The sequence below is a fragment of the Arvicanthis niloticus genome, chromosome 23, assembly GCF_011762505.2.
Source record: "Arvicanthis niloticus isolate mArvNil1 chromosome 23, mArvNil1.pat.X, whole genome shotgun sequence".
In the NCBI taxonomy this organism is placed as follows: Eukaryota; Metazoa; Chordata; class Mammalia; order Rodentia; family Muridae; genus Arvicanthis; species Arvicanthis niloticus.
The window spans coordinates 35903007-35925857 of NC_133430.1; the positions used below are offsets into that span (position 1 = coordinate 35903007).

Below are 22851 nucleotides of genomic sequence, written 5' to 3' on the forward strand. Positions count from 1 at the left end.
AAAGTTACTGGAACCACACTTTTGTACTCTAACCAAATTACAAATGGCAGATCAAGGATCTTGGGTGGGGATGGAATAGACCCACAGGCTAGTGCTGGGCAGGCTCCTCTTCAGGCCTGACTGGAATGGACAAAGAGGATAGCTATTAACTGGTGAGAAGGGAATTTGGCAGAGGCCCCTGCTTCCTGTCAGGGACTTGAGCTGATGTAAACCCTGCTGCTGTGCTGGCCGTGCTGGCCAAGTTTGTTTCTGTTGAGTCTTGTTCCACCCGTCACCCACCCTCAGTTCCACAGATGCTGGCTCATTTGCAAGCTCCATGCTGACTGGAGATTGAAAGCCTCTCATTGTTTCTGAACTCAGTGTTTAGATAACACCGCATGCCTGTGGTGGCCAGGGCACCCTATAAAGGAAATGTCTGGGCTCCAACAACCCAGTCCTTTCATTCTCTGTGTATGAGTGAGTGAGTGCGGCTTGTATTCAGAACATTATAAGACCATTTATTTCTTTGCAGGGTTTATCACTTGGGGACTTGGGATTCTAGGCTTCACCTTGGTACTCGGAGTTCTGGGGATGGTTTTTTGTCTTTGCTCTCTTCCATCCATTCCACCCAGGGAAATTGCAAGATGTTTTATCCAAACCTTTTTTCTGCACACAACTGCAGTACCATGGCATTCTTCCCTTGGTGAGAAGATTGCTTTGGGAGGATGAAGTAGGCATGGCTGCGGCTGGTGTTGGCAGGTCGTTTTTATGACCATGCCAGATTGGCAGCTGCTCCTGCATGGATGTTTTCAGGACCATTCTTCCCGTAGATCATCTTCAGGCAAATCAGGACCTCATCAGCAAAAGAAGTCATTCAGAAGCATACTGTGTGTCTTAGTTAGGGTTTTACTGCTGTGAACAGACACCACGACCAAGGCAATTCATATAAGGACAACATTTTATTGGGGCTGGCTTACAGGTTCAGAAGTTCAGTCCATTATCATCAAGGCGGGAACATGGCAGTATCCAGGCAGGCATGGTACAGGAGGGGCTGAAAGTTTGACATCTTTTTCTGAAGGCCTCTAAGAGAAGACTGGCTTCCAGGCAGCTAGGATGAGAGTCTTAAAATCCACACCCACAGTGACACACCTACTCCAACAAGGCCACACATTCTAATAGTGCCACTCTCTGGGCCAAGCATATGCAAACCATCACACTGTGTGACTTTAAAAATCTTATAAACATTATGAAACTACAGAAAAATAATGCAACAAAAACATATAGCCTCTTAGTGAAGCTATACAAATGAAGTTAGATATATTAATCAAAGTATATTTTATTTTAAAGTTAAATATATATATTTTGGGCATTAAAAAAGGAAGTAAAGAGCCAGAGAAATGTTCAGCAGATAAAGGCACTGGTCTCTGAGCCCAATGACTCAGGTTTGATTCTTAGTAGCCACGTGGTGGAAGGAATGAACCAGCTCCTACGGGCCACAGGTTGTCCTTCCAACTCTACTCAGGTAGCTGTGGCATGTGTGTATATGCATTTGAGCACACACACATGCATACAATAAATAAAAGGTAGATACTAAAAATTTGTAATAAGTTCAAGGTCATGCCTGTACTGCATGGAACACTGTCAAAATTTAAAGAACAAAAAATCTTCTAGGCATCAGTTTAGGTTTCTTTTTTGTTTGTTTGGTCAGTTGGGTTTTGGATTTTTTTTGTCAGGGTGTCTACACAGCCCTGAAACTCACTATGCAGAGTTGGCACCCCTCACTCCCTTGTGCTGGGATTAAAGGTTTGTACACCAATATTTAGGTCTCTTAATTGATTTTTAGAACTTAAACTTTTTTTTTCTCTAAAACTATTGGAATTTCTCCCCTCACCCCCATCCCTCTCCTCCTTCCTCTCCTTCACTTTCTTTCTTTTTTTCAAGACAGGGTCTCATATGGCTCATGCTGGCCTCCAACTTGCTGTGTAGCCAAGAATAACATTGAAGTTTTGATCCTCCCGCATCTATGGCCCAAGCGCTGGATTGTAGACATGCATTGCCACTCCCAGTCTGTTCAGTGCTGAGGATGGAACCCAGGGCTTGTGCATGCTAGGCAAACACTCTATCAGCTATCACATTCCTCAGGCCAAGATCTCTTCTCTGTGTACAGCAACAATGTCTGTGTGAAGCACAACAAGTTATTAGCTTTGGAGTGGAATCCTTACTATAGTATCACTGACACACATAGCCAGACTTAAAAGAATCAAAGATATAAAAGAGAATAAACATACAATTGTTGTGGCATGGGCAGTCATCCCTCTGTAAGATACAGTCCAAGTAATGAAGAATTCTGTCGAGGAACCGGGGAGATGGCTCAGTTACCACCACTTGAAGGGGCTGGAGTGAAGGTTCAGAGGTTAAGAGCTCTTGCAAACCTGGATTTGAGGTTCCCAGCATCTGTCTGGTGGCTGTCATTAACCCCAGTTCCAAGAGATCCAGTGCCCTCTTCCGGCCATCAGACATACACGTGGTGCACAATCATATACATAGACATTCACACATATACATAGCAAGTACACACACACACACACACACACACACACACACACACATAGTATAATAAGTGAACCAGAGGGCTAGAGAGATGGCTTAGCGGTTAAGAACACTGACTGTTATTCCAGCGGTCCTGAGGTCCTGAGTTCAATTCCCAGCAACCACATGGTGACTCACAAACATCTGTAATGGAATCCAATACCCTCTTCTGGTGTGTCTGAAGACAGCTACAGTGTACCCACATACATGAAATAAATAAGTAAATCTTAAAAAAAAATGAGAGTACATGAATCAGCTTAAGATATTTCAAAGCTGAATATACATTTGGAATTGAAAAGCTGGGAATCAGTCTCTGGTGAGATGACTCAGTAGGTAAGGGCATTGCTTCTAAGCCTGACGACCTAAGTTTGATCTCTGGGACACAAATGGTGGAAGGAGAGAATCAAATCACATAAATTGCCCTCTGATCTCCACACGTGCACCATGATGAATGCCCATCATTCCACAAATGAACAAATTAAAAAGAAACCACCTTTGTTTTAAAGTAAAAGGAAGCAGGTATACTCTTCCTATTGCAATTGGGGATGTCCCTACATTGAATGAATCTTTACTGAGCTCTACTTGTTTGGTCGGCCCATTATATAATATAAAATTAATTTAAAAAAATTTTTCCTTTGTATTTTTGGTTATTTGTTCTTTTGGTTTGTTTGTTTTTGAAACAGTCTCACTAGGCAGCCTTAGCTGACCTGGTACATCAACAGACATGGCTATAAAAGACAAATCTATAAAATACATTATATTTGATTTTATGTATGTGTTTTGCTTTGAATATGTCTTTGCACCACTTGCATGACTGGTGTCCTTGGAGGCCAGAAGAGGGAGCCAGATCTCATGGAACTGGAATTACAGATGATTATATACTGCCATATGAGTGTTAGGTATCAAATGCAGGTCCTCTGGAAGAGGAACCAGTGCTCTGGTTCTGTTGAGCCATTTCTCCAGCCCACCAAAAAACTTTAAAAAAAAAAAAACTTTGTGGCCGGGCGGTGGTGGCGCACGCACTTGGGAGGCAGAGGCAGGTGGATTTCTGAGTTTGAGGCCAACCTGGTCTCAAACTCAAAGTGAGTTCCAGGACAGCCAGGGCTACACAGAGAAACCCTGTCTCGAAAAACCACACACACACACACACAAAACTGTGTGTGTGTGTGTGTGTGTGTGTGTGTGTGTGTGTGTGTGTGTGAGTCAGTATGGGATCAGCCAATTCTATAGAAGTTCTCTCCACCATGTAAGTTCTGGGAACTAAGCTTGGGGTAGCATCAGGCATTGTAACACCCCCCTTTTTTTTTCTTTAAGATAGGGTTTTGTGTGTGTGTCACCCTGGCTATCCTGGAATTAGCTCTATAGAACAGGCTGGCCTTGAAATCACAGAGATCTGCCGACCCCTGCTTCTCACATGAAGGGAGTAAAGGCCATCTGACTTACCAGCTAGTCTTTTAACAAAAATAAACACTTCTTATGCTTCTGTAATTGTTGAAGATTGCCATAAGAAACACTGATGAGTCTTGTGTTTCTAGTACAAAAGTGAAATATATTGCCTAAAAATTGGCTATTGGCCACTTGGGGGTAGATATTACTTCCATCTTAAAGGTCTTTCAAGTATCTTGTTGGGCATGGGTAAACAAAATAACTTTTGATTTTACTGTAATCTTTTGCAAGATGTGTTGATACCTTTTCTATTAATTTTTTATATTTGTGTATGTGTTGGCATTCATGCCACTCTGTAGGGTGTGTGTGTGTGTGTTTGTATGTAGGTCAAAGGACAACTTTCAGGTGTCGTATTCCTCTTCCACCATGCGGGTCCCAAGGATTAAACTCGGGTCCAAAAGTAGTTATTTATTATTTTTTATGTTTATGTATTCTGCCTTATGTATGTCTGTATACCTTGTATACCTAGTGACCACTGTATTCTGCCTTATGTATGTCTATATACCTTGTGTGCCTAGTGACCACAGAGGCCAGAAGAGTGCATCAGACCCCTGGAACTAGAGTTACTGACAGTTGTGAGCTGCCATGTGGGTGGTGGAATTGAACCTGGGTCCTCCGGAAGGGCAGCCAGTGCTCTTAACCGCTGAGCTGTGGCAGCAGCCCCACAGCTGACATTGTAAAGAAGAAAAATTTAAAGTTTTAGAGAAGAGACTTTTTTTTCTCTTCTGTTTTGTTTGTTTCTGAGGGGCCGTTCTTTTTTGTTTGTTTGTTTGTTTGTTTGTTTGTTGTTTGAGACAGGGTTTCTTTATGATCACTGGCTGTCTTGGAACTCACTCTGTAGACCAAAGCTAGCCTCAAACTTAGAGAGGCCTGCATCCCTACTGCATTCCTTCCTTGAAGCCTGGCTTCAAGAAGCCATTCTTAACATAACTATTATATTCTAATAGAAGATACCCTTGTATTTAGTTACCCTTTGGTTGAAACTCTGATTTAAACCTTCCAGGACAGCCTGGACACATGTGAAGAAGTGAATTGAGTGTGTTTTACAAGCTTTTTTCCTGTCTGCCTCAGACTTGATCCTTGTGCTTTTGCCTTCTAGTTCCCTCCTGCGCTACGGTGGCAACCTGTCTCTCCAGAGTGCCATGAGTGTGCGATTCAACAGCAATGGGACCCAGCTCCTGGCGCTGCGCCGCCGCCTGCCCCCTGTCCTCTATGACATCCACTCACGCCTGCCAGTGTTCCAGTTCGACAATCAGGGTTACTTCAACTCATGCACTATGAAAAGTTGCTGTTTTGCAGGGGATCGTGACCAGGTCAGTGCCTTCGCCTTCTGCATCCCCATGTCTTTCTATATTGCTCTCAATCTCTTTTGTTCCACATGAAGGAGAAACTTTTGAAAGAAATGGTGATTCTGGTATTTTTGTCTCATGACTGTCTTCATCCAGGGTGTCAGCGGGACATTTATTACAGGGCACACTCTGTAAACCAAGGCTAATTACAACATGGGTCAAAGCAACCAGTTCTGCTGCATTTGTAGTGGACCCTGGGATTCTAAGAATGTGCTATTTTGAAAAGAAAGAGGAGCTTGTGGCAGATGAGGAACTGCCATCTAGATGGTAGTTATCTAGCATGCCAGCAGGCATTGTATGAGCAGTGCCCGCTGTGAGGCCCTGTGAGAGCAGAGCCACGTTTCGAAGATACAACTGGTTTTACCTTATAGATTAATATATAATGATAAAAAAACATTGAGTGCCTTTTGATTTCCTCAGTTATTTGACTAAGTTATTATTTATGACTTTCATCCTAGTGGGAGAGTTTGTAGGCACTATAGGCTCTGATAAGTTACTCTGCTTTTTGGTTGCTGTAAATGGTTTTTCTTGGATGAAAGAGGATGTAAGTTGTTGACTCTGGCCTTGAGTCGGTCTTCATTCTGTTCATATCCCCCTTACAGATTAACAGAGACATCTAACTAGTGGATAGGAAATAGATTTATGTTTGACATTTCTTTTCAGTCCTCAGGGACTAGGAAGAGAGCTAGCTCATCATTGTCTTGTCTCACGGCCTGGAATGTCATAAGGATTTGTTGAAGTGACTGTCGAGTACTTTGATCAATGTATAGTATTTAGCTTTCTGGACAGAAGCTTCTGTAACTGTAAATCAGGATTGAGAATTGTTTTTTTCTGCTCAACTATTAGAGAGGCCTTGATAGGATTAATTAAGTAATGCATTTATACCAGGCATTGGTGGCGTGTGACTTTAATCCTAGGGGTTGGGAGCTAGAGGCAGGCAGTTCTCTGAGTTTGAGGCCAGCCTGGTCTATAGAACAAGTTCCAAGACAGCCACAAAAAAAAAAAAAAAAAAAAAAAAAAAAAAAAAAAAAAGTTATGGATTTAAAGTAAGTGTGCAAACAGTTTAAGTAGTTTAAGACTTACTGTCCTAGTCATAGAAAATATTTTTTCAAAGGTGATTTATTCATAGGCTTTGACTTTCCATAGTCAAGGTTAATGCAGCATTGGCCAATTCACAGTGATCTGTGTACATGGCAGCTTTTGACTAGTCCAAACAGATTCTTTTTGCTGCCTTTTTGTTTGTTTTGTTTTGAGACAGTTATCTGTGTGTGTAACCACCCTGGCTGTTCTGGAACTTGCTTTGTAGACCAGACTGGCCTTGAGCTCACAAAGATCTGCCTGCCTCTGCCTTCTGAGTGCTAGATTAATGGATTCACCATGCCACTCTAGCCTCAAACTTGCAATCATAATGTCTCAGCCTTGTAAGTGGGCAGGGTCACAGCGGCTGCCACCAGACTCAGCTGGTCTTTATATCTGACATCATCCCTGTGTCTATACTCCAAGAGCTCCCACAGCCTGGGACTCTGTGCTATGCAGTCTTCCTTGAGTCATAGGCTAGGTAACCAGAGAGGAATTTGGGGATTTCCATAATAGGAATGAGCGAACATGGATGACCCACCTATTTAGACAGCCTTCTAGCTATTAATTACACGGTGATTAGTCAGGCCCCACAAATGGATCTAGGTATTGTGCCAGAAGGCCTGCACTTAATTTTTTTTTTTAATTTTTACCATCCTAGCTTCACTAGATAGTTCATTGGCCTCAAAATTAACATTTTGATAAATTATACTCAAGGGATAAAATATGAAATAGTGCAGAGCCCACCTTGTGTCTTATACATTCTAACCACAAAGCTATCTGAGATCATTTGAACCAACTCTTCCTTTTGACAAGTCTGAGGTTCAGAAAGGTGAAGTGCCTAAATTGCTACATGTGTGTTTATAGCTGAGCAAGGACTACAACTCAGACTCTTAGAAGCATGACAGACTGCAAAAGTAAGTGAATTTGTCTGGCGTACACAAAATGGAGCGGTAGAAACTGCACTTAACTGGAAAGCCTGTCTTCTGGCAGAGTGGGATAGCGTCCACTCAGCTTCAGCCCTCACTGCCATGACAGCTGATGCATTGCCAAGGATCTGACCTAAAAAAAAAAAGGTAGATCTTCTTATCTTTAATAGTAGCAAATTGATACTTATTGTAGAAATAGAGTGAATCTGTGAACTATCTATATTCTGATATAGGCCCCCATGAGACCCATGTCTAACTCCACAGGGTTGTTTACCTCATGTTTGGTTCCATGGTCTTTCTAATTAGTGGGTGTATGAGAACAGCCTTTCTAGCTTTATGGCAAAAGTCATGGAGCAGGTGTGGGGACATTTACTGTGCTCCCGGTGCTTTGGTGGGCCAGTCCCCCTGGCTTGGTTTTCATTCAAAGCCTCTGTATAGTCCACCTTCTCTGCTTTAGGCTAAAAATACATTGGTTTGTTTATCTCTAGTATATTTGAATTATCCATATTTAACTATGTTCACTGCCAGATTAAGTGACAATAACATTTAGACAGCTGGATATCAACAGTAACAAAAGGTTTGAACTTGGTTTTGTTTTGGTTTTTTCTTCATGAGACACAGTCTCACTATGTGGCCCAGGCTGACCATGAACTTTTAGCCTAAACTAATCCCCCAGCTTCAGCTTCCTCCCTTGAGCAGCAAGAGCTACGGCATGAGCACCTGCCTGTCTGTGGACTTGATTTTCAGGAAGTACACCTCTAGTCAGCATTCCTCCCAGAAGCCACCTGAGCCCAAGTCCTCGCGCTCCACTTTCAGTCATCCTCACAGTTTGTTTTTCTTCCTGAAGCTGGACCGGCTACATTCTGTCTTCTAAGCTTTACAGTCCCATGTACATACCAGGCAAAAGCAGCACTTGCCTGTTATTCCTTCTTTCATGTTTCCTTAAGTGGTTCTTGTCCCAGCCTGGATCCAGCAGGATGCTCAGACTTCTAAAAAGCCAGTTTTTCATGCTAGCAGCTTGTATACCTAGAAATGGACATGTTGATTATTTTTAAATCTTCTCTTTTTTAGTCACAATTAATGCTAGGCCTGCTTGTCTCTATATGTTGCTGAAAGAGAAATAGAGCAGCTGGGCGACTGAGCACTGGGATCTCTGTCTTGTGGATTTGACAGTTGGCAAAGGCCCCCAGAGTCATGGTAATGAAATCACTTGGCCCTCCTCCAAAGAACTGTCTGTGAATGAATCCATGAATCCAACAAAGTGTCCTTAAAGATGTGGCCTGACCTTAGATATGACATCACTACTCATCCTCTCTCTGTTGTGTGTATGTGTAGGATGAGCGGCAGGAATGTATATATAGATTTACTGCTAGGAAATTCACTGATTAAAGACAGTGATGGCGCACACCTTTACCCAGCACTTAGGAGGCAGAGGCCATTCTGGTCTACAGAGTGAGCTCCAGGACAGCCAGAAAAAAGGGGGTTGGGGAGCAGGGGGAGGAAGAGATGTCTCAGCGGTTAAGAGCACTGACTGCTCTTCCAGAGGTCCTGAGTTCAATTTCCAGCAACCACATGATGGCTCATAACCATCTGTAATGGGATCCGATGCCCTCTTCTGGTGTGTCTGAGGACAGCTACAGTGTACTCATACATTAAATAAATAATTCTTTAAGGGAGGAGGAAGACGAAGACTACTACATGACAACAGCAGAATTGCCTTGTCACACTGTTACAGAATTGCCTTGTCACACTGTTGCTTTACTTTCTATGATTCTGTTCTCTGTTGACACTGACCACATGTGATATGTTCTCTTTCATATGAAGTAAAAATGTACTTTTTCTCTAGGAAAAAGTAACTCTGGGGTTCCATTCTTTGATTTGTTTTATGGCTTTTGGCTAATTTTTTTCCACTTGTTTCATTTTCTTCTCTTGTATTTGAATCCACACAGTGACCTTTAGGTATAGTTGGTTTCATCGACCTTGAAAGTGAGGCCCCGAGTGACTTGTAATGGCTGACGAGTCAGTAGTGGGACTAGCCAGGATTAAACTCACACCCTTGCCTGTGACTGTGCCTTTTGTCCTAATCATGCTGCCTCCATATTACGGAGATCAAGTGGTCTTTGTGGGCCAATGAGAAAGGACATATGGCTGATGAAGTCTTTGTATTGTTTAGGGAGCATATTTTTAAAGGAGTTTTAATTTTTTATGTGTATGCTCATGTATACATATATAGAGGACAGCCTTCAGATGTTCCTCACCTTCCCACCTTGTTTGAAATGGGGTCTCCTCACTCTGTACATTTGAGACCGGAGAGTCTTCTGTTCCCATGTCCTGCTTCCCTTTAGGGGTGTGCTGGGCATTAAAGGGTGACTTTTATGTAGCTTCTGGGGATGCAGACTCATGTCATAAAGATTTGTATGGCAAACGCTTTTAGCCACTGAGCCATCTCCTCAGCCACTAGGGAGTGAATATTTTATATATTTGTTGATGTGTCTTGTTTTTTTGAGACAGAGTTTTACTGAAAAAGACCGTGAGGTAACCTAGATTTATTCTTAGATTAGGAGTAAGTGAAATTGCTGTGCTCTGGTGACATAGCATGACAGTTCTCCTTTAATGCACAGCCTTACCTGGGAGCAGGTATCTACTTGGAAACCCCGGTAGACATTAACAAAGCCGGACTGTCATAGCACTCCTGCCCTGCCTGCCCAGTATCCTTCAGCATATCACTCAGCCAATAGCTTTGCCTCTTTCTCGTGCTTGCTTAAGCTTTGGAGAAAAGGGAAATCATCTTCTGAAGAATGCTTAGAGCCTTTACGTGAACAATGGATATAATTGGAATGAGATACTCCAGTCCCCTGTTATCAGAACTGAGGCCCATAGAGAAAGACTAGGCACTGATGCCATTTGGTTAATGGCTCTTCAGACCAAACCTGGGTTTCCAAAATGAATTTCCACAAATTCTTGCCTTCAAGTAAGGTAGGCTACTTGCCTGTAGCAGCTGCTGCTGATTTGGACAGAGCTTTGTAACATTTTTCTTCCCTACTGAGTATTTGAATATTATTGGCTGCTGATGTGGTATATTTCTTTATTAACATATTTTCCCTACTCATACCTCATAAAGTTTGGTTATTAATAAACCAAAGAACTCCAGGAGTTTAATAGAGCTGAAATGGGAAGCAATCCAAAACAATAATAATATAACTTTACATGCAAAACTAATATTATTCTTATGGGTATGCATATGCATATATACTCCTGGTCTGTGTGTGAATATGCATATATGCTCTTCCTCTGGACATACATATACATATACTGTCTTCCTCTGGGTATGCATATGGGTAAGTTTTCATTCAAAGCCAATGTAATTCTGTTTGTCTTATCACCAGTTAAATCTGTGGCTTGCCCATTTCAGGAGAAAACTTGCTCTGTTGCTTTAGATAACACAGCAGGTAGTACTATACCATAGATGGCAGGATCAGACTTGTATTTATACAACTTGCAAACCTTTCTCTAGAAATGACCTCCACAGAGTCTCTCACAGAGTTATATTACCTTATTTTTCCCCTTCTAACAAAGGTCAGGGGAACTAAAGAGCTGTGTTTAATTGAATAAAAATAGTTGTTTCTCTTCTTACTGATCCTGGCCACAGAGCCATCTGGTTTTTCTAGTCAATACAGCTAATTAGACAGACATGCCATTTACTGGGGAATAATCAATTAGTGTGGAAGGAGCCTTTGGAGAGAAGTAAGTTGATCAGCATACATCAAGTAGTAACTGATTGATATGTTTCCTTTGGTAGATGTTGGGGACTGTTGAGAGCTATGCAGGCATGCATCACACACACACACACACACACACACACTGTGTGCCTGTCTTTCCACCCATCCATCCATCTACATAACTGTCAAAAGAGAAGCAAGAGATTTTTCTTTTACCAAAGGGCTTGTTGAGACCTATTCTGAGTATTAATTGGACTCTGTCTAGTGGGTGGCCTTGTACCTTTTGAATTTTTTTCCTTTTAACTCAGATAGGAGATAATTTTTTTATAACTATATTTCTTACAATATAAACTTACAATGTAGCTGCCAGGAATTTACCTGTACTTCAGATAGTCCTTTGAAATCATTTTTTTCTATAGTCAGCCTAATTTAGATCTTTCTCTGAACATTTAGTACACTGTGTGTGTGTGTGTGTGTGTGTGTGTGTGTGTATGCATATATGTATGTATGTTTGTCTTCGATGATTCTTGGGTGATCTTCTCAGCTAGTTAAAGCACCTTGCAAACAGAAGCATTTCTAGACAAAGTGTTAAGAGTTGAAGAAGAGCTCTAGAAAGATGGTGTCTTAGTTACTTTTCTATTGCTGTGCTAACACACCATGACCAGGACAATGTATAAAAGAAAGAGATTCATGCGTCTTATACTTTTTGAAGGTTAGAGCTCTCGATGGTATTATGGAGGAACCTCTTGATCCACAAGTAGTAGGGCCAAGGGAGAGAGAGGGAGGGAAGAGAGAGAGCATAACAAGCCCACAGTGACACACTTCTTTCAAAGGGGCCACATCTCTTAGTCCTTTTCAAATAGTTCTTCCAACTGGGGACCAAGTATTCAACTATAGGAGTGTATGGAGGCTGTTTTTGTTCAAACCATTACAAATAACTCAGTGGTTAAGAGCACTTGTTGCTCTTGCAGAAGACCCAAGTTCAAGACCCATGTGGTAGCTCACAACCATCTACAACTTCAGTTCCAGGGGATCTGATGCATGCACATGGTATATTTACATAGTGCAGGCCAAACATTTGTATGCATAAATTTTAAAACACTTTTAAATGAAAGAGATGAAAAAGTAGGGGCTGCAGAAGTGGCTTCGTGGTTAAAAGCACATCCTGTTCTTCCAGAAGACCTGAATTCAGTTCCCATCACCAATAGAAGGCAGCTCATAGTCACCTGTAATTCCAGCTCTGGGGAGACTTGACTCTTCCGGCCTCCTGGCACCTGCACTCAACATAGACATAGCATATATATATATATATATATATATATATATATATATATATATATACACACACACACACACATTTAGTGTACTAAATGTTTAAAGAAAGATCTAAATATATAATTATTTATATATTTATATTTTATATTTATATATTTTTTATTTTATATTTATATATATTTTTTAATTTAAAAGAGAGAAATGAAGAGATGGGCAGGAGTAGTTGGTATGAACATTGTGTTTTATCGCAGAACCAGAGAGTAAAGAGTATTGCCCAAATGACTGTTTCCTTACTGGTTAGCAGACTGACAGAGTGTGAGGGCAAGCAAGTCCATGTCACTTCCTGTGTGATAATCTTTTTTATGACATCCATTATGAAGGAGTGATTGTTGAGCCCCTGTACTTGATCAAGTTAATATCTGTGTGCTGACAGTGGATTAGGTTAAACTTGCCTGTGAACAGTGAAATGAGTCATTGTGGGGACAACTGTTAAGCTTTGATACTAGTTAGAAAAAGACTGTGGAGAATACAGACCATATAGCCCATGCTCAGTTTTGTATTGTTGTTATCCTACTAGCCCAAAAGCCGGACAAAGTATGTCTCCTTTGCCCCAAGGTAGTATATGGCTCTCCTTTCCCTCAGTTCTAAGTATTTGGGAGAAATGGGGAGAAACAGTCTTCCTCTGGCATCTTCTTGTTCTATTCTATCTAACAAGGTAAAGGGTCCTAAGAACTGAGATTTTAGGGGTTTGTTGTTTGTTTTGAGAAAGGATCTCTTTATGTAATGCAGGCTGGCCTCAAACTTACATAATCTGCCTATCTCTGCCTCCTGAGTTCTGGGATTAAATGTGTATGCCATTATGCCTGGCAGGAAGGAACTGAGGGTTTTTTGGAGGGGATATTTTATTATTATTATTATTATTATTATTATTATTATTATTATTATTATTATTATTATTATTTTATTTATTTATTTTTTTACATCCCACTCACTGCCCTTATCCCTCCCACAATTCTTCTCCCCATCTTCCCTCCCCTTCTCTTCTGAGCAGGTAGGGGTCCCCCTGGGTATCCTCCCTCCCTGAGACATCAAGACTCTGAGAAGCTAGGCGCATCCTCTCCCGCTGAGGCTAAGACAAGGCAGCCCAGCTAGAACGTATCCCATGTATAGGCAACAGCTTTTGGGATAGCCCCTCTTCCAGTTCTTCAGGACCCACATGAAGACCAAGCTGCACTTCTGCTACATATGTTTGGGGAGGGGGGGTGGGGGGGAGTTGCCTAGCTCCAGCCCGTGTATTCTCTTTGGCTGGTGGTTCAGTCTCTGAGAGCCCCAAGGATCCAAGTTAGTTGACTTTGTTGGTCTTCCTGTGGAATTCCCATTCCCTCTGGGGACTGCAATCCTTCCCCCTATTTATTCTTCCATGAGTTCCCAAGCTCCATCCACCATTTGGCTGTAGGTGTCTGCATCTGTCTGAGTCAGCTGCTGGGTGGAGCCTCTCAGAGGACAGCCATGCTAGATTCTTGTCTGCAAGCATAACAGAGGATCATTAATAGTATCAGGGATCGGTGCTTGCCCATGGGATGGGTCTCAAGTTGGCCCAGTTGCTAAGCTAAGCTAAATGAGAAGGAAGGCACAAGCCAGGATGCTTGAATCTCACTTAGAAGAGGGAATAAAATAATTATAAGAGGAAGATGGAGGGAGGGAACTGGGTGAGAGGGGATGGGGGAGGAGAATTGGGGGATCATGATCAGGCGTGGGGAAGGACAAGAGAGATAAATAGATGGCCATGAAAATGAATGGAAATCTGCAACTGACAAGGGTAGGGAAGAAGGGGACATCTCCAGGAAGAGACAGACCTGGGATAAGGGATGCACCTAAGAATCAATAGGGGTGTCCTTAACTGACACATAGCACTGGGGAAGAGGCTGTGTCCTATAGTCAAGCATGAACCCCAGTGGAGCAATAGGGACGGTAGCCAACTCACCCACAAAACTTTTGACTTAAAATGTATCCTGTCTATGGAGCAGAGACTAAAGGAATGGCCAACTAATAACCAGCCCAACTTGGAACTGAGTTTTTAATTTGCTTAGAATGAGATTGGCGGCAATGGGTCTCTGAGTTCAAAGCCAGCCTGGTCTCTACAGAGTGCATTCTAGGATGCCCAGAGTGACACAGAGAAACCCTGTCTTCAAAACAAGACAAAGAATGAGGTTAAATAAGAAATTTATCGTAGAGATGGTCAGGTTTTTCTCCCTTGTTGTTTGAGACAAGATTTCTCTGTGTAGCCCTGGCTATCTTGGAACATGCCTTTGTAGACCAGGTTGGCCTTGAACTCAGAGATCCCCCTACCTCTGCCTCCTGAGTACTGGAATTAAAGGCGAACATTGCCACACCTAGCTAAAAAGGCAAGTTTCTCATTTTCATGTACCTACCTGGCTAAAAACAATACCAGTTCATTTATTCCTCCCTTCTTCTCCCCTCTCCTCCTCACAGTCTTACTCTACAGCCCTGACCTCCTTGGGACATCCAGTTTTCATGCCAGGGCCCCCAAAGTGCTGGGATTAGAGGGGATTAGAGGCATGTACCACCACACCCAGCTCGATACCTAATTTCAAACAGCATCTGTGCATTTAAGGGGCTTCTGGTCTAGGGAGCAGTAAGTTTGGTACCAGAGTCATTACCCCAGATTCCTGTGTTTAACATCTCTGTTCCCATTTGTGATTTAGGACTTTACAGCCAGTGCTCACATTTAAAGCATCACTATGGGGCTGGTGATATGGCTCCCCAAGCCTGCCAACTTGTGTTTCTTCTCTGTGATCCATGGCAGGAGAGAACTAACTCCCAAAAATTGTCTTCTGGGTTCTACACACCTTTCCATATACATACCACAAACACACTTAAACAAACATCACTGTGGGGAAATTCTGCAAATTACTGTGAGTTTTACAAGAAGATTGAGACAAGAGATCTGCTAGCTCCAAGCCAGTCTAGGCTAGCTAGTGAGATACTGTCTCAAACAGAGGTGGAGAAGGAGGGGAAGGGGACAGAGAAACAGCAGGTGTCAAGTCACAAGATGAGGAGTACAAGGCCAGCCTGGGCTATGTAAGACCCCTTCTTTAAAAAAATACAGCAAGAGCCCGGCAGTGGTGGCGCACGCCTTTAATCCCAGCACTTGGGAGGCAGAGGCAGGTGGATTTCTGAGTTCGAGGCCAGCCTGGTCTACAGAGTGAGTTCCAGGACAGCCAGGGCTACACAGAGAAACCCTGTCTCGGGAAGAAAAAAAAAAGAAATACAGCAAACCAAAACAATTTTTAAAAACCCAATTGAAATTAGGTATCAAGTTAAAGGAAGACTATCAGAGCTGGGGAGATAGCTAGGCTGGTAAGTGCAAGCATGAGGATCCAGTTTCAACAGCCCATACACACACTGTCCAGAATCCATGCGGGACACTGTGTCATGGTGGCCCAGTCTTGTAATCCAGTGATATGGAAAAAAGAAATACCAATAGAGAGAGAAAGAGAGATGGGGAGGGAAGGGGGAAGGAGGGAGAGAGTGAGAGAGATAGAGAAGGGGGGAATTACATTTTTGCTCTATGAAATTCCATTTTATGGTTTAGTACAAATGAATGTTAATGAGGGCATGTGGTATAGCTTTCTCTGGGGAGTGACTGGCCTTAGAGCTCTTCTGTCTGTTTTCTTCAGTGTCCACAGCAGAATGCTTAGAGAGAGAGCACAGCAGGACTTCAGTGCCTGGAGCACTAACTGCTGGCAGGCCTCACTAAGTCTGAGCTTTCAACCAGCCTTGACTTAGGAGGAAGTTCTACTTCCTGTAGTGATGGTAAATGTGTCCCTACCTCAGGCCCACTTGGGGTAATCTACACAGCTTTGAAAAAATTTGGAGCCTAATGACAAAGGCCTGTGATGGCAAGTTCAAGGCCTGCCCCGGCAAGCTAGTAAGACCCAGGCTCAGATCAGGTTTTAAAAAGGCCTAGAGTGCAGTTCAGAGGGAGCTCCCGCTTAACATGGGCAGAGCCCCATGCTCATTGGCTACCTCATTTGTTGCTTTTTACTTCATTGTGTGACATGATCTGACTGTAGCCCAGGCTGGCCTAGAACTCTTGATAGTTGAAGCTAGGATCTTTCTCATTCAGCCTTTTGCCTCAAAGCCTTCTGAATACTTAGCTTACAGGTTTGAGCCACTACATACACTTTGCTGCTTTATATTTTAGATATTCCAGAATTCTCTACCCCTTTTTGGAATAGTCTTCTCCCAAATATCCACATAATTTGCTCCCTCATTTCCTTCAGGGCTTTGCTCAAAATGCCATTTTATCAGAGAAGCCTTCTATGACCACTTTACATAAATGGCAAGAACCTACCCCAAGCACCCCCTAGCTTCTCTATCCAGATGATTCCCTTTTCTTTTAACCTTTACCCCCACTGGGAATTTCGCATATATATTCTTGTTTCTTGTTCCTAACGTTGTTCCCCTTTCCCACATTATATGTGTATAATTTTACCCCACTCAATAAGAGGATAGCTCCATGAGAGCAGGGAAGGCTCTCTTTGCACCATTTCTCTATTTCCTTCCCTAGAGCAGTGCTCAACACATAGTAGACACTCAATAAATATTTGTTGAAAGAATAGAAAAATGAACTCATTTTTATTTCAGGCTCTCACAGTTAACAGTATCCCAGGCAGCCAACTGTTAATGTTGGCGGGACTCCAACAGCCAACCACTAAATGCCATAACTGAATTCCTGAGGGCATCTTGTAATTCCAGTGTTGGTGAGCACTTACTCGGTCTGGCTAGATGTCAGTAGGTGAAAACACACACACACACACACACACACACACACATACACACACCGCCCCGAAAGTTATCCCAAGCAGTTCTGGTAGATGGAAGAGAAGTTTTAAGGAAAGAACTATCAGAGCTGGCTTTATCCCCAAAAGCATTTAAAGCATTCCAGGCATTTTCTGTGTTTGAGGAGCTATCATATCAGAGCCAGCAGACTTAACTCTGTGGGAACAGTTTCTTCCTTCTAAGGCTGTCTTCTGAGTCAGCGTTCTGTCTGGACAGCCAGCCCCTTTAATGGTCCTGGGCTCTGCCCCAGTGAGTACTAAGCAATTAGGAAAGTACTGATCCTTCAGTAAAGTAAGACTTCCGATAAGTATAGCCTAGTAGTGTTGTTTTTAGTATGCATTTTTTTGTTTGTTTATTTAGGTTGGTGAGGTTTGGAGAGAGGGAGAGAAGAATTTGATGTCAGGTTTAAGGCTTCTTTTAAATAGAACAAGAAACAATGAGATATTGAGTAGCAACTTTTGTTACATACATACATACATACATACATACATACATACATACATACATACATATGTAGTGAGTAAATCTTTTCTGTTAAACTCCTGGGGTCCTGAATTCCAACTTCTGAACTGCAGGGAAACTTTTTAATTGGAGTGTAACATGTTACCTTTGAATTTCCCAGTCTTGGGCAAGTTTTACTTAGTGATTTGTCAACTACTTAAGTGGTAGATTAGGGACAATAAGGTCACATTGGGTTCTACCATTCATTCTGGAGAACAACCAGCCTGGCTCTCATTTAGCAGGTAAAGATACTGAGTTCTTTCACCACAGTGTCTTAACCCTAAACAACAGAACTGTTGCCTCCTGCTCGTATTTTTTAAGCTTTTTTTGAAGGCTAGTAAAGAGTTTTGAAAATCATTAGGAGTGTTGAACCTACACTCATATACTAATGAAGCACTCTCTCACTGAGCTACATTCCCAGTCCTGTCCATTATCCATTAAGTTTTAAATGGTTCAGAAAGACTGTGTGCCTGGTGGACTTAAACTAGAAGTCCACAATGTCTTGAGAAAACTATAGGCCTTTCTTTTTCTGGAGAAAATAAGCAGATGGAGTCAAAATACACAAGTAATTTTGACCTCGAGTTAGAGTAAAACAGTTTTGTCAATATCTGAAATAAGTGAACTGCTCAAGTTGCTTCTTGTTGCTGTTCACCCATAAACACAATGTATTTATGAGTCTAATTAATTGGATCAGATCTAGCAACAATGGCCCCATTTCAGACCAGGAGATTGAAGCTGCCACACAAAAAGACATCTTTTACTTCCTAAAAAGATATCTCTTATGTTCTTGTCATGGTTAGGTTGGAGGTAGCCCGCTGCTCCAGGGTGTCAGAGAGATGCAGAGAAGTTTAAGATGCTTGACCTCAAAGATCTCTATAAAGATCCTAATTTTTTATTTTCTACACTTTTAAAAATTGTGACATAAATATTATCTGAGATTTTCCATGTAAAAATACTAGGTTTGAGCTAGGTGTATACGTACATGCTTATAATCTTAATACCCAGGAAGGCTACCTAGCAATACCCAATCCTTTCTCTCTCTCTCTCTCTCTCTCTCTCTCTCTCTCTCTCTCTCTCTCTCTCTCTCGCTCTCTCTCTCGCTCTCGCTCTCTCGCGCTCTCGCTCTCTCGCACGCACGCACGCACGCACGCACGCACGCAGTATACTTTAGGAGCTTAGGTGCAATTCAGTAGCATGGTCTTTTACACACATAAGGCTCTGGGTTCAATTCTTACTGTCCCTCAAACTTTTAATTTAAAGATGTACAGTTGTGGAGCTGTTGATCTTTTAATGTAGAGAGGGAGAAAGAGAGACACAGAGACAGAGCCCCTGGAGACAGAGCCACAGCCACGGTGCACATGATCTGTTCTTTCTCTCTTCCCCTCTGCTGTGGAATCTGGGATCAAGCAGGTTTTAGACTTACACTGCAATTACTTCTGCCCACTCAGCCATTTTGATGGTCCTGGTGGTTTGTTTGTTTGTTTGTTTCTTTGTTTAAATTCTCTTTACAGAATGATATATGTAATTGAATAATTATCTTTCCAATTATAAAATAATATATAAAATATCTCTTTTGTTCCCACAGTATATCCTTTCAGGCTCTGATGACTTCAACCTGTACATGTGGAAGATTCCTGCAGATCCAGAAGCAGGTGAGTCTGTCCCAGTGTAGATGTGTCAATTCAGTTGACTCTCTTGGCCTATATATAGCATGCAGTTCCTTGAGAGAATGCTATTACAGTAGATGACTATACTTCTTTAAAGTAATTTTTTAGATTTTTATTTTATGTATATGAATGTTTTTCCTGTTTATGGATATATGTGTGCCACATGTGTCTCTGGTGCCCTCAAGAGTATGAGATCCCTTGGAACTGGAGTCACAGATCGTTGTAAGCTACGATGTGGCTACTGGGAGCCAAACCTAGGTCCTCTGCGAAAGCAACAGTGTTAATTACTGAACCTTCTCTCCAGCCCCCTATACTTCTTTCTTTTAATATAAACAGTTTATCAGAAAACATCCAAGAGAATTTTGAAAACAAAGATTAGAAGCCAGGTATTACACATTGTCTTATCTGGCATAAATGATACTTAGATATTTTTTCTTCCTAAGAACCTCCTTTTTTAAAAGTTTTATTTTACATTTGTTTGTTTGCATGTGTGTGTACACACATGTGTGTATGCACATTAGCCATGGTACATGTATGGAGGTTAGAGGACAATTAATTTGCCAGAGTCAGTTTTCTCTTTCCACTGTGTGGGCCAAGATTGGAAGCAAGAGTCTTCACCCATTGAATCAAAGCGCCATTCCCAGAACCTTCTCTGCTTTTATTTATGGGAGAGATTGATGATAGTTCCGAAAAGCAAAGTGTGTGTGTGTGTGCATGCGTGCGTGTGAATCATTTTAAAGTGTGTGTGTGCGTGCGTGTGCATGCAGGTATGTGCACATAAGCATCCCATGGAGGCCAGAGACCTTGGATAGTTTGGAGCTGGGAACCAAACGCCAGTCCTCTATAAGAATAGGAAGTGCTCTTAACTGCAGAGCCATCTCTCCAGCCCTGGCATTTTTTTGTTTTGTGTTTTTATATTGCTGTTAAATGCTTTTCCTCATACATCGCATATCCTGCTTGTTGTTTATGCATGGTTGGTTAGGGCCTTGCTTTCTGTTGGTCTCCGTGGTGATGTTAACTAAAGGAGGGTTTCTCTGAGGATGGGCAGGTGTGTTTCTTGAGGTTTGATAATCTCAGACATCAAATAACCATTTCTGTATCTGCTCTAGATAGTAGTATTCTGACAGAGGCCTATAGTTTTCCATAAATTTGGAGCATTTAAGTTTTCAACCTGTTTTCTTAAAGATTTATTCATTATATTGAATTGTGTTTTGCCTTCATATTTATCTGGTCTGTGTACCACCTATGTTCTTGGTGGTCATGGAGGTCAGAAGAGGGCATCACAGGCCCAGGATGGTTGTAAGTCATGTAGGTGCTGGGAATCAAACTTGGGTCCTCTGCAAGAGCAACAGAACTCTTAACTGTTGAGCAATCTCTTCAGCTGCTCAAATCTCATTTTTAAAATAATGGCATCATCACCTATTTAATGTTACCTACTGCTACAAAAATTTCTTTGAGAACAGCTCAACTTAGCCGTCTGCAGTGGGTGATACATGGATGGTATCAAACTGAAAAATGGCCATCAGAAAAATAGCAGAGGTCTCTACCTTGTGTATGACACAAATTATGTCTAGTGCTCAGAGTTGAGACTTTTTTTTTTTTCACTTTGTCTGTTGCTGAATAAATAACATCATTACCAAACTTTAAACAGAGGTAGGGATGGGGTGTGTCTAATTGCTGTGGTCTAGTTACTAAATAAGTCATAAGCACTTCCTTCTGGAATTTGTAAGTGTGGAGAATGGGGAAGCAGCTCTCCCTCAAGCACTGCCAGATGTGGCAGCAGTCTACCAGATGTGGCAAGCAGAGCAAACTCTGTTAAAGTTTATTCAGGCTCAGGTTTCCTATCTCCACAGATCACAGATGGATTAGCTGAGAAATAACCTTTGTATTTAATTATGTCTTTTACCTAACTTGCAGTGTTTTTATTGTTAAGCTACTATAAGGTTTAGAGTAGAAAGTAGATTACCCCTCTCCTTTTCTGGAACTCTTCTCGGCTGTCTTTTCACACTCATATAAAAGAAAAATTGGGAATAGCAACAGAATGGGAGGATTTTTGGTTTTTGGTTTGGTTGTTGTTTTTTTGGTTGGTTGGGTTTTTGTTGTTGTTTATTTTGGTTTTGGGGTATCCTCCCAAGTCCCTTGTGTACTACCTTAGGCTTGAGCCTCAGTGTACCAGGGCTACAATACCAGAATAGCACAAACTGGGTGAATTAAAAGATACAAATTTTAAAAGGGGGGTGGGATACAGGGTTTGGAGGGGGTGAAAATGGGGAAAGGGGTTGACATCTGAAATGTAAATAAATACAATATCCAATTTAAAAAAAGAAAAGAAAGGAAAAAACATGACACTAAATTATAGAAATCACCATCATTACTAACTCATGGGAATACTTCACATTTTAAAGCAATTTTAATTGTTTTAAATAATAGAATTACAATTGGTTTTAAAACCATGCCTCAGCATTTTGAAATTTAAAAAGCTCTGTTAAGACTTTGGTGTTTCTGGGGGCATGGACTGTGATCTGGATGTACAGTGAATAAATTAATTAATGGGAAAAAAAAAGAAAAAAGAGGTACAAATTTTAAAGCTAGCCATTGTGGTGGACACTTTTAATCCCAGCATTCAGGGATTCAGTGCCAACCTGGCCTACATAGCAAGTTCAGGACAGCCAGGGCTATATAAAGAGACCCTATTCCAAAAAACAAAACCAAACAAAAAACTCGCAAATGTATTCCCTCATATTTCTGAAAGCTGAAAGGTCAAAGTACCACCAGTAGATTGTGTTTCTCTCTTTGACTTGAAGAGATAGACTTCTTCCTTTGTCCCCACTTTTCTCTGTGCACACATACCTCTGACAATTCTTCCTCTTCTTGTAGGATAGATCTCATGTCCCCTTTGAGATATTCTTCAGAGATGGATTATTTTATAGTTTCTCAAGAAACTGAGGTTGGCTCTGATTTCTGAGTCTGTTCTGTCTCTGTGTAACAGTTAATCCAGTTAGTGGATTCCGAAGATGTAGTCAGACTGGCCAAGGAAGTCTTTGCCCTGTTGATTTTAAAATGTGCTACACGGTGATTTAGAAAGCACACCCAAGGCCAGGGACACACGTTAAAGTCCCAGTCCTGGGAGGCAGAGGCAGGTGGAACCCTGTGAATTCCAGATCAGACAGAATTAAATAATGAAACCCTATCTTAAAAATAAGTAAAGGCAAACCAGAAAGTGCGTCAAGTTTCAGAGAAGCCACAGACCCCACATCTACTGCAGTTATACTTGAACTGGCCAGAAGCCATCGTTTCTATACTGGATTTCTCTGTTTGCAAGGGCAGGGTCATATGGTTTCCCTCTTGTTGGTTCCAGGAGCTGGTAGTTGAGGGCTTTGCTCTCTCTCTATGTCTTACAGCAATACATCGTATCACAGAAAGTCATTTTCTTTCATCATCATTTTGGTCTGCA

At 41.7% G+C, this 22851-nt stretch overlaps 1 protein-coding gene across 2 annotated transcripts in view; it reads left to right on the top strand.

Annotated features, from left to right (window-relative positions):
• Dcaf5 (DDB1 and CUL4 associated factor 5) overlaps positions 1-22851 on the top strand; it is a 94073-nt gene that overhangs the window by 46671 nt on the left and 24551 nt on the right. For both annotated transcript variants that reach the window (XM_076921845.1, XM_076921846.1), the window contains exons 6-7: positions 5114-5327; positions 19316-19382. In XM_076921845.1, coding sequence (XP_076777960.1) covers positions 5114-5327; positions 19316-19382 — 281 coding nt within the window. The remainder of the gene's footprint in view (positions 1-5113; positions 5328-19315; positions 19383-22851) is intronic.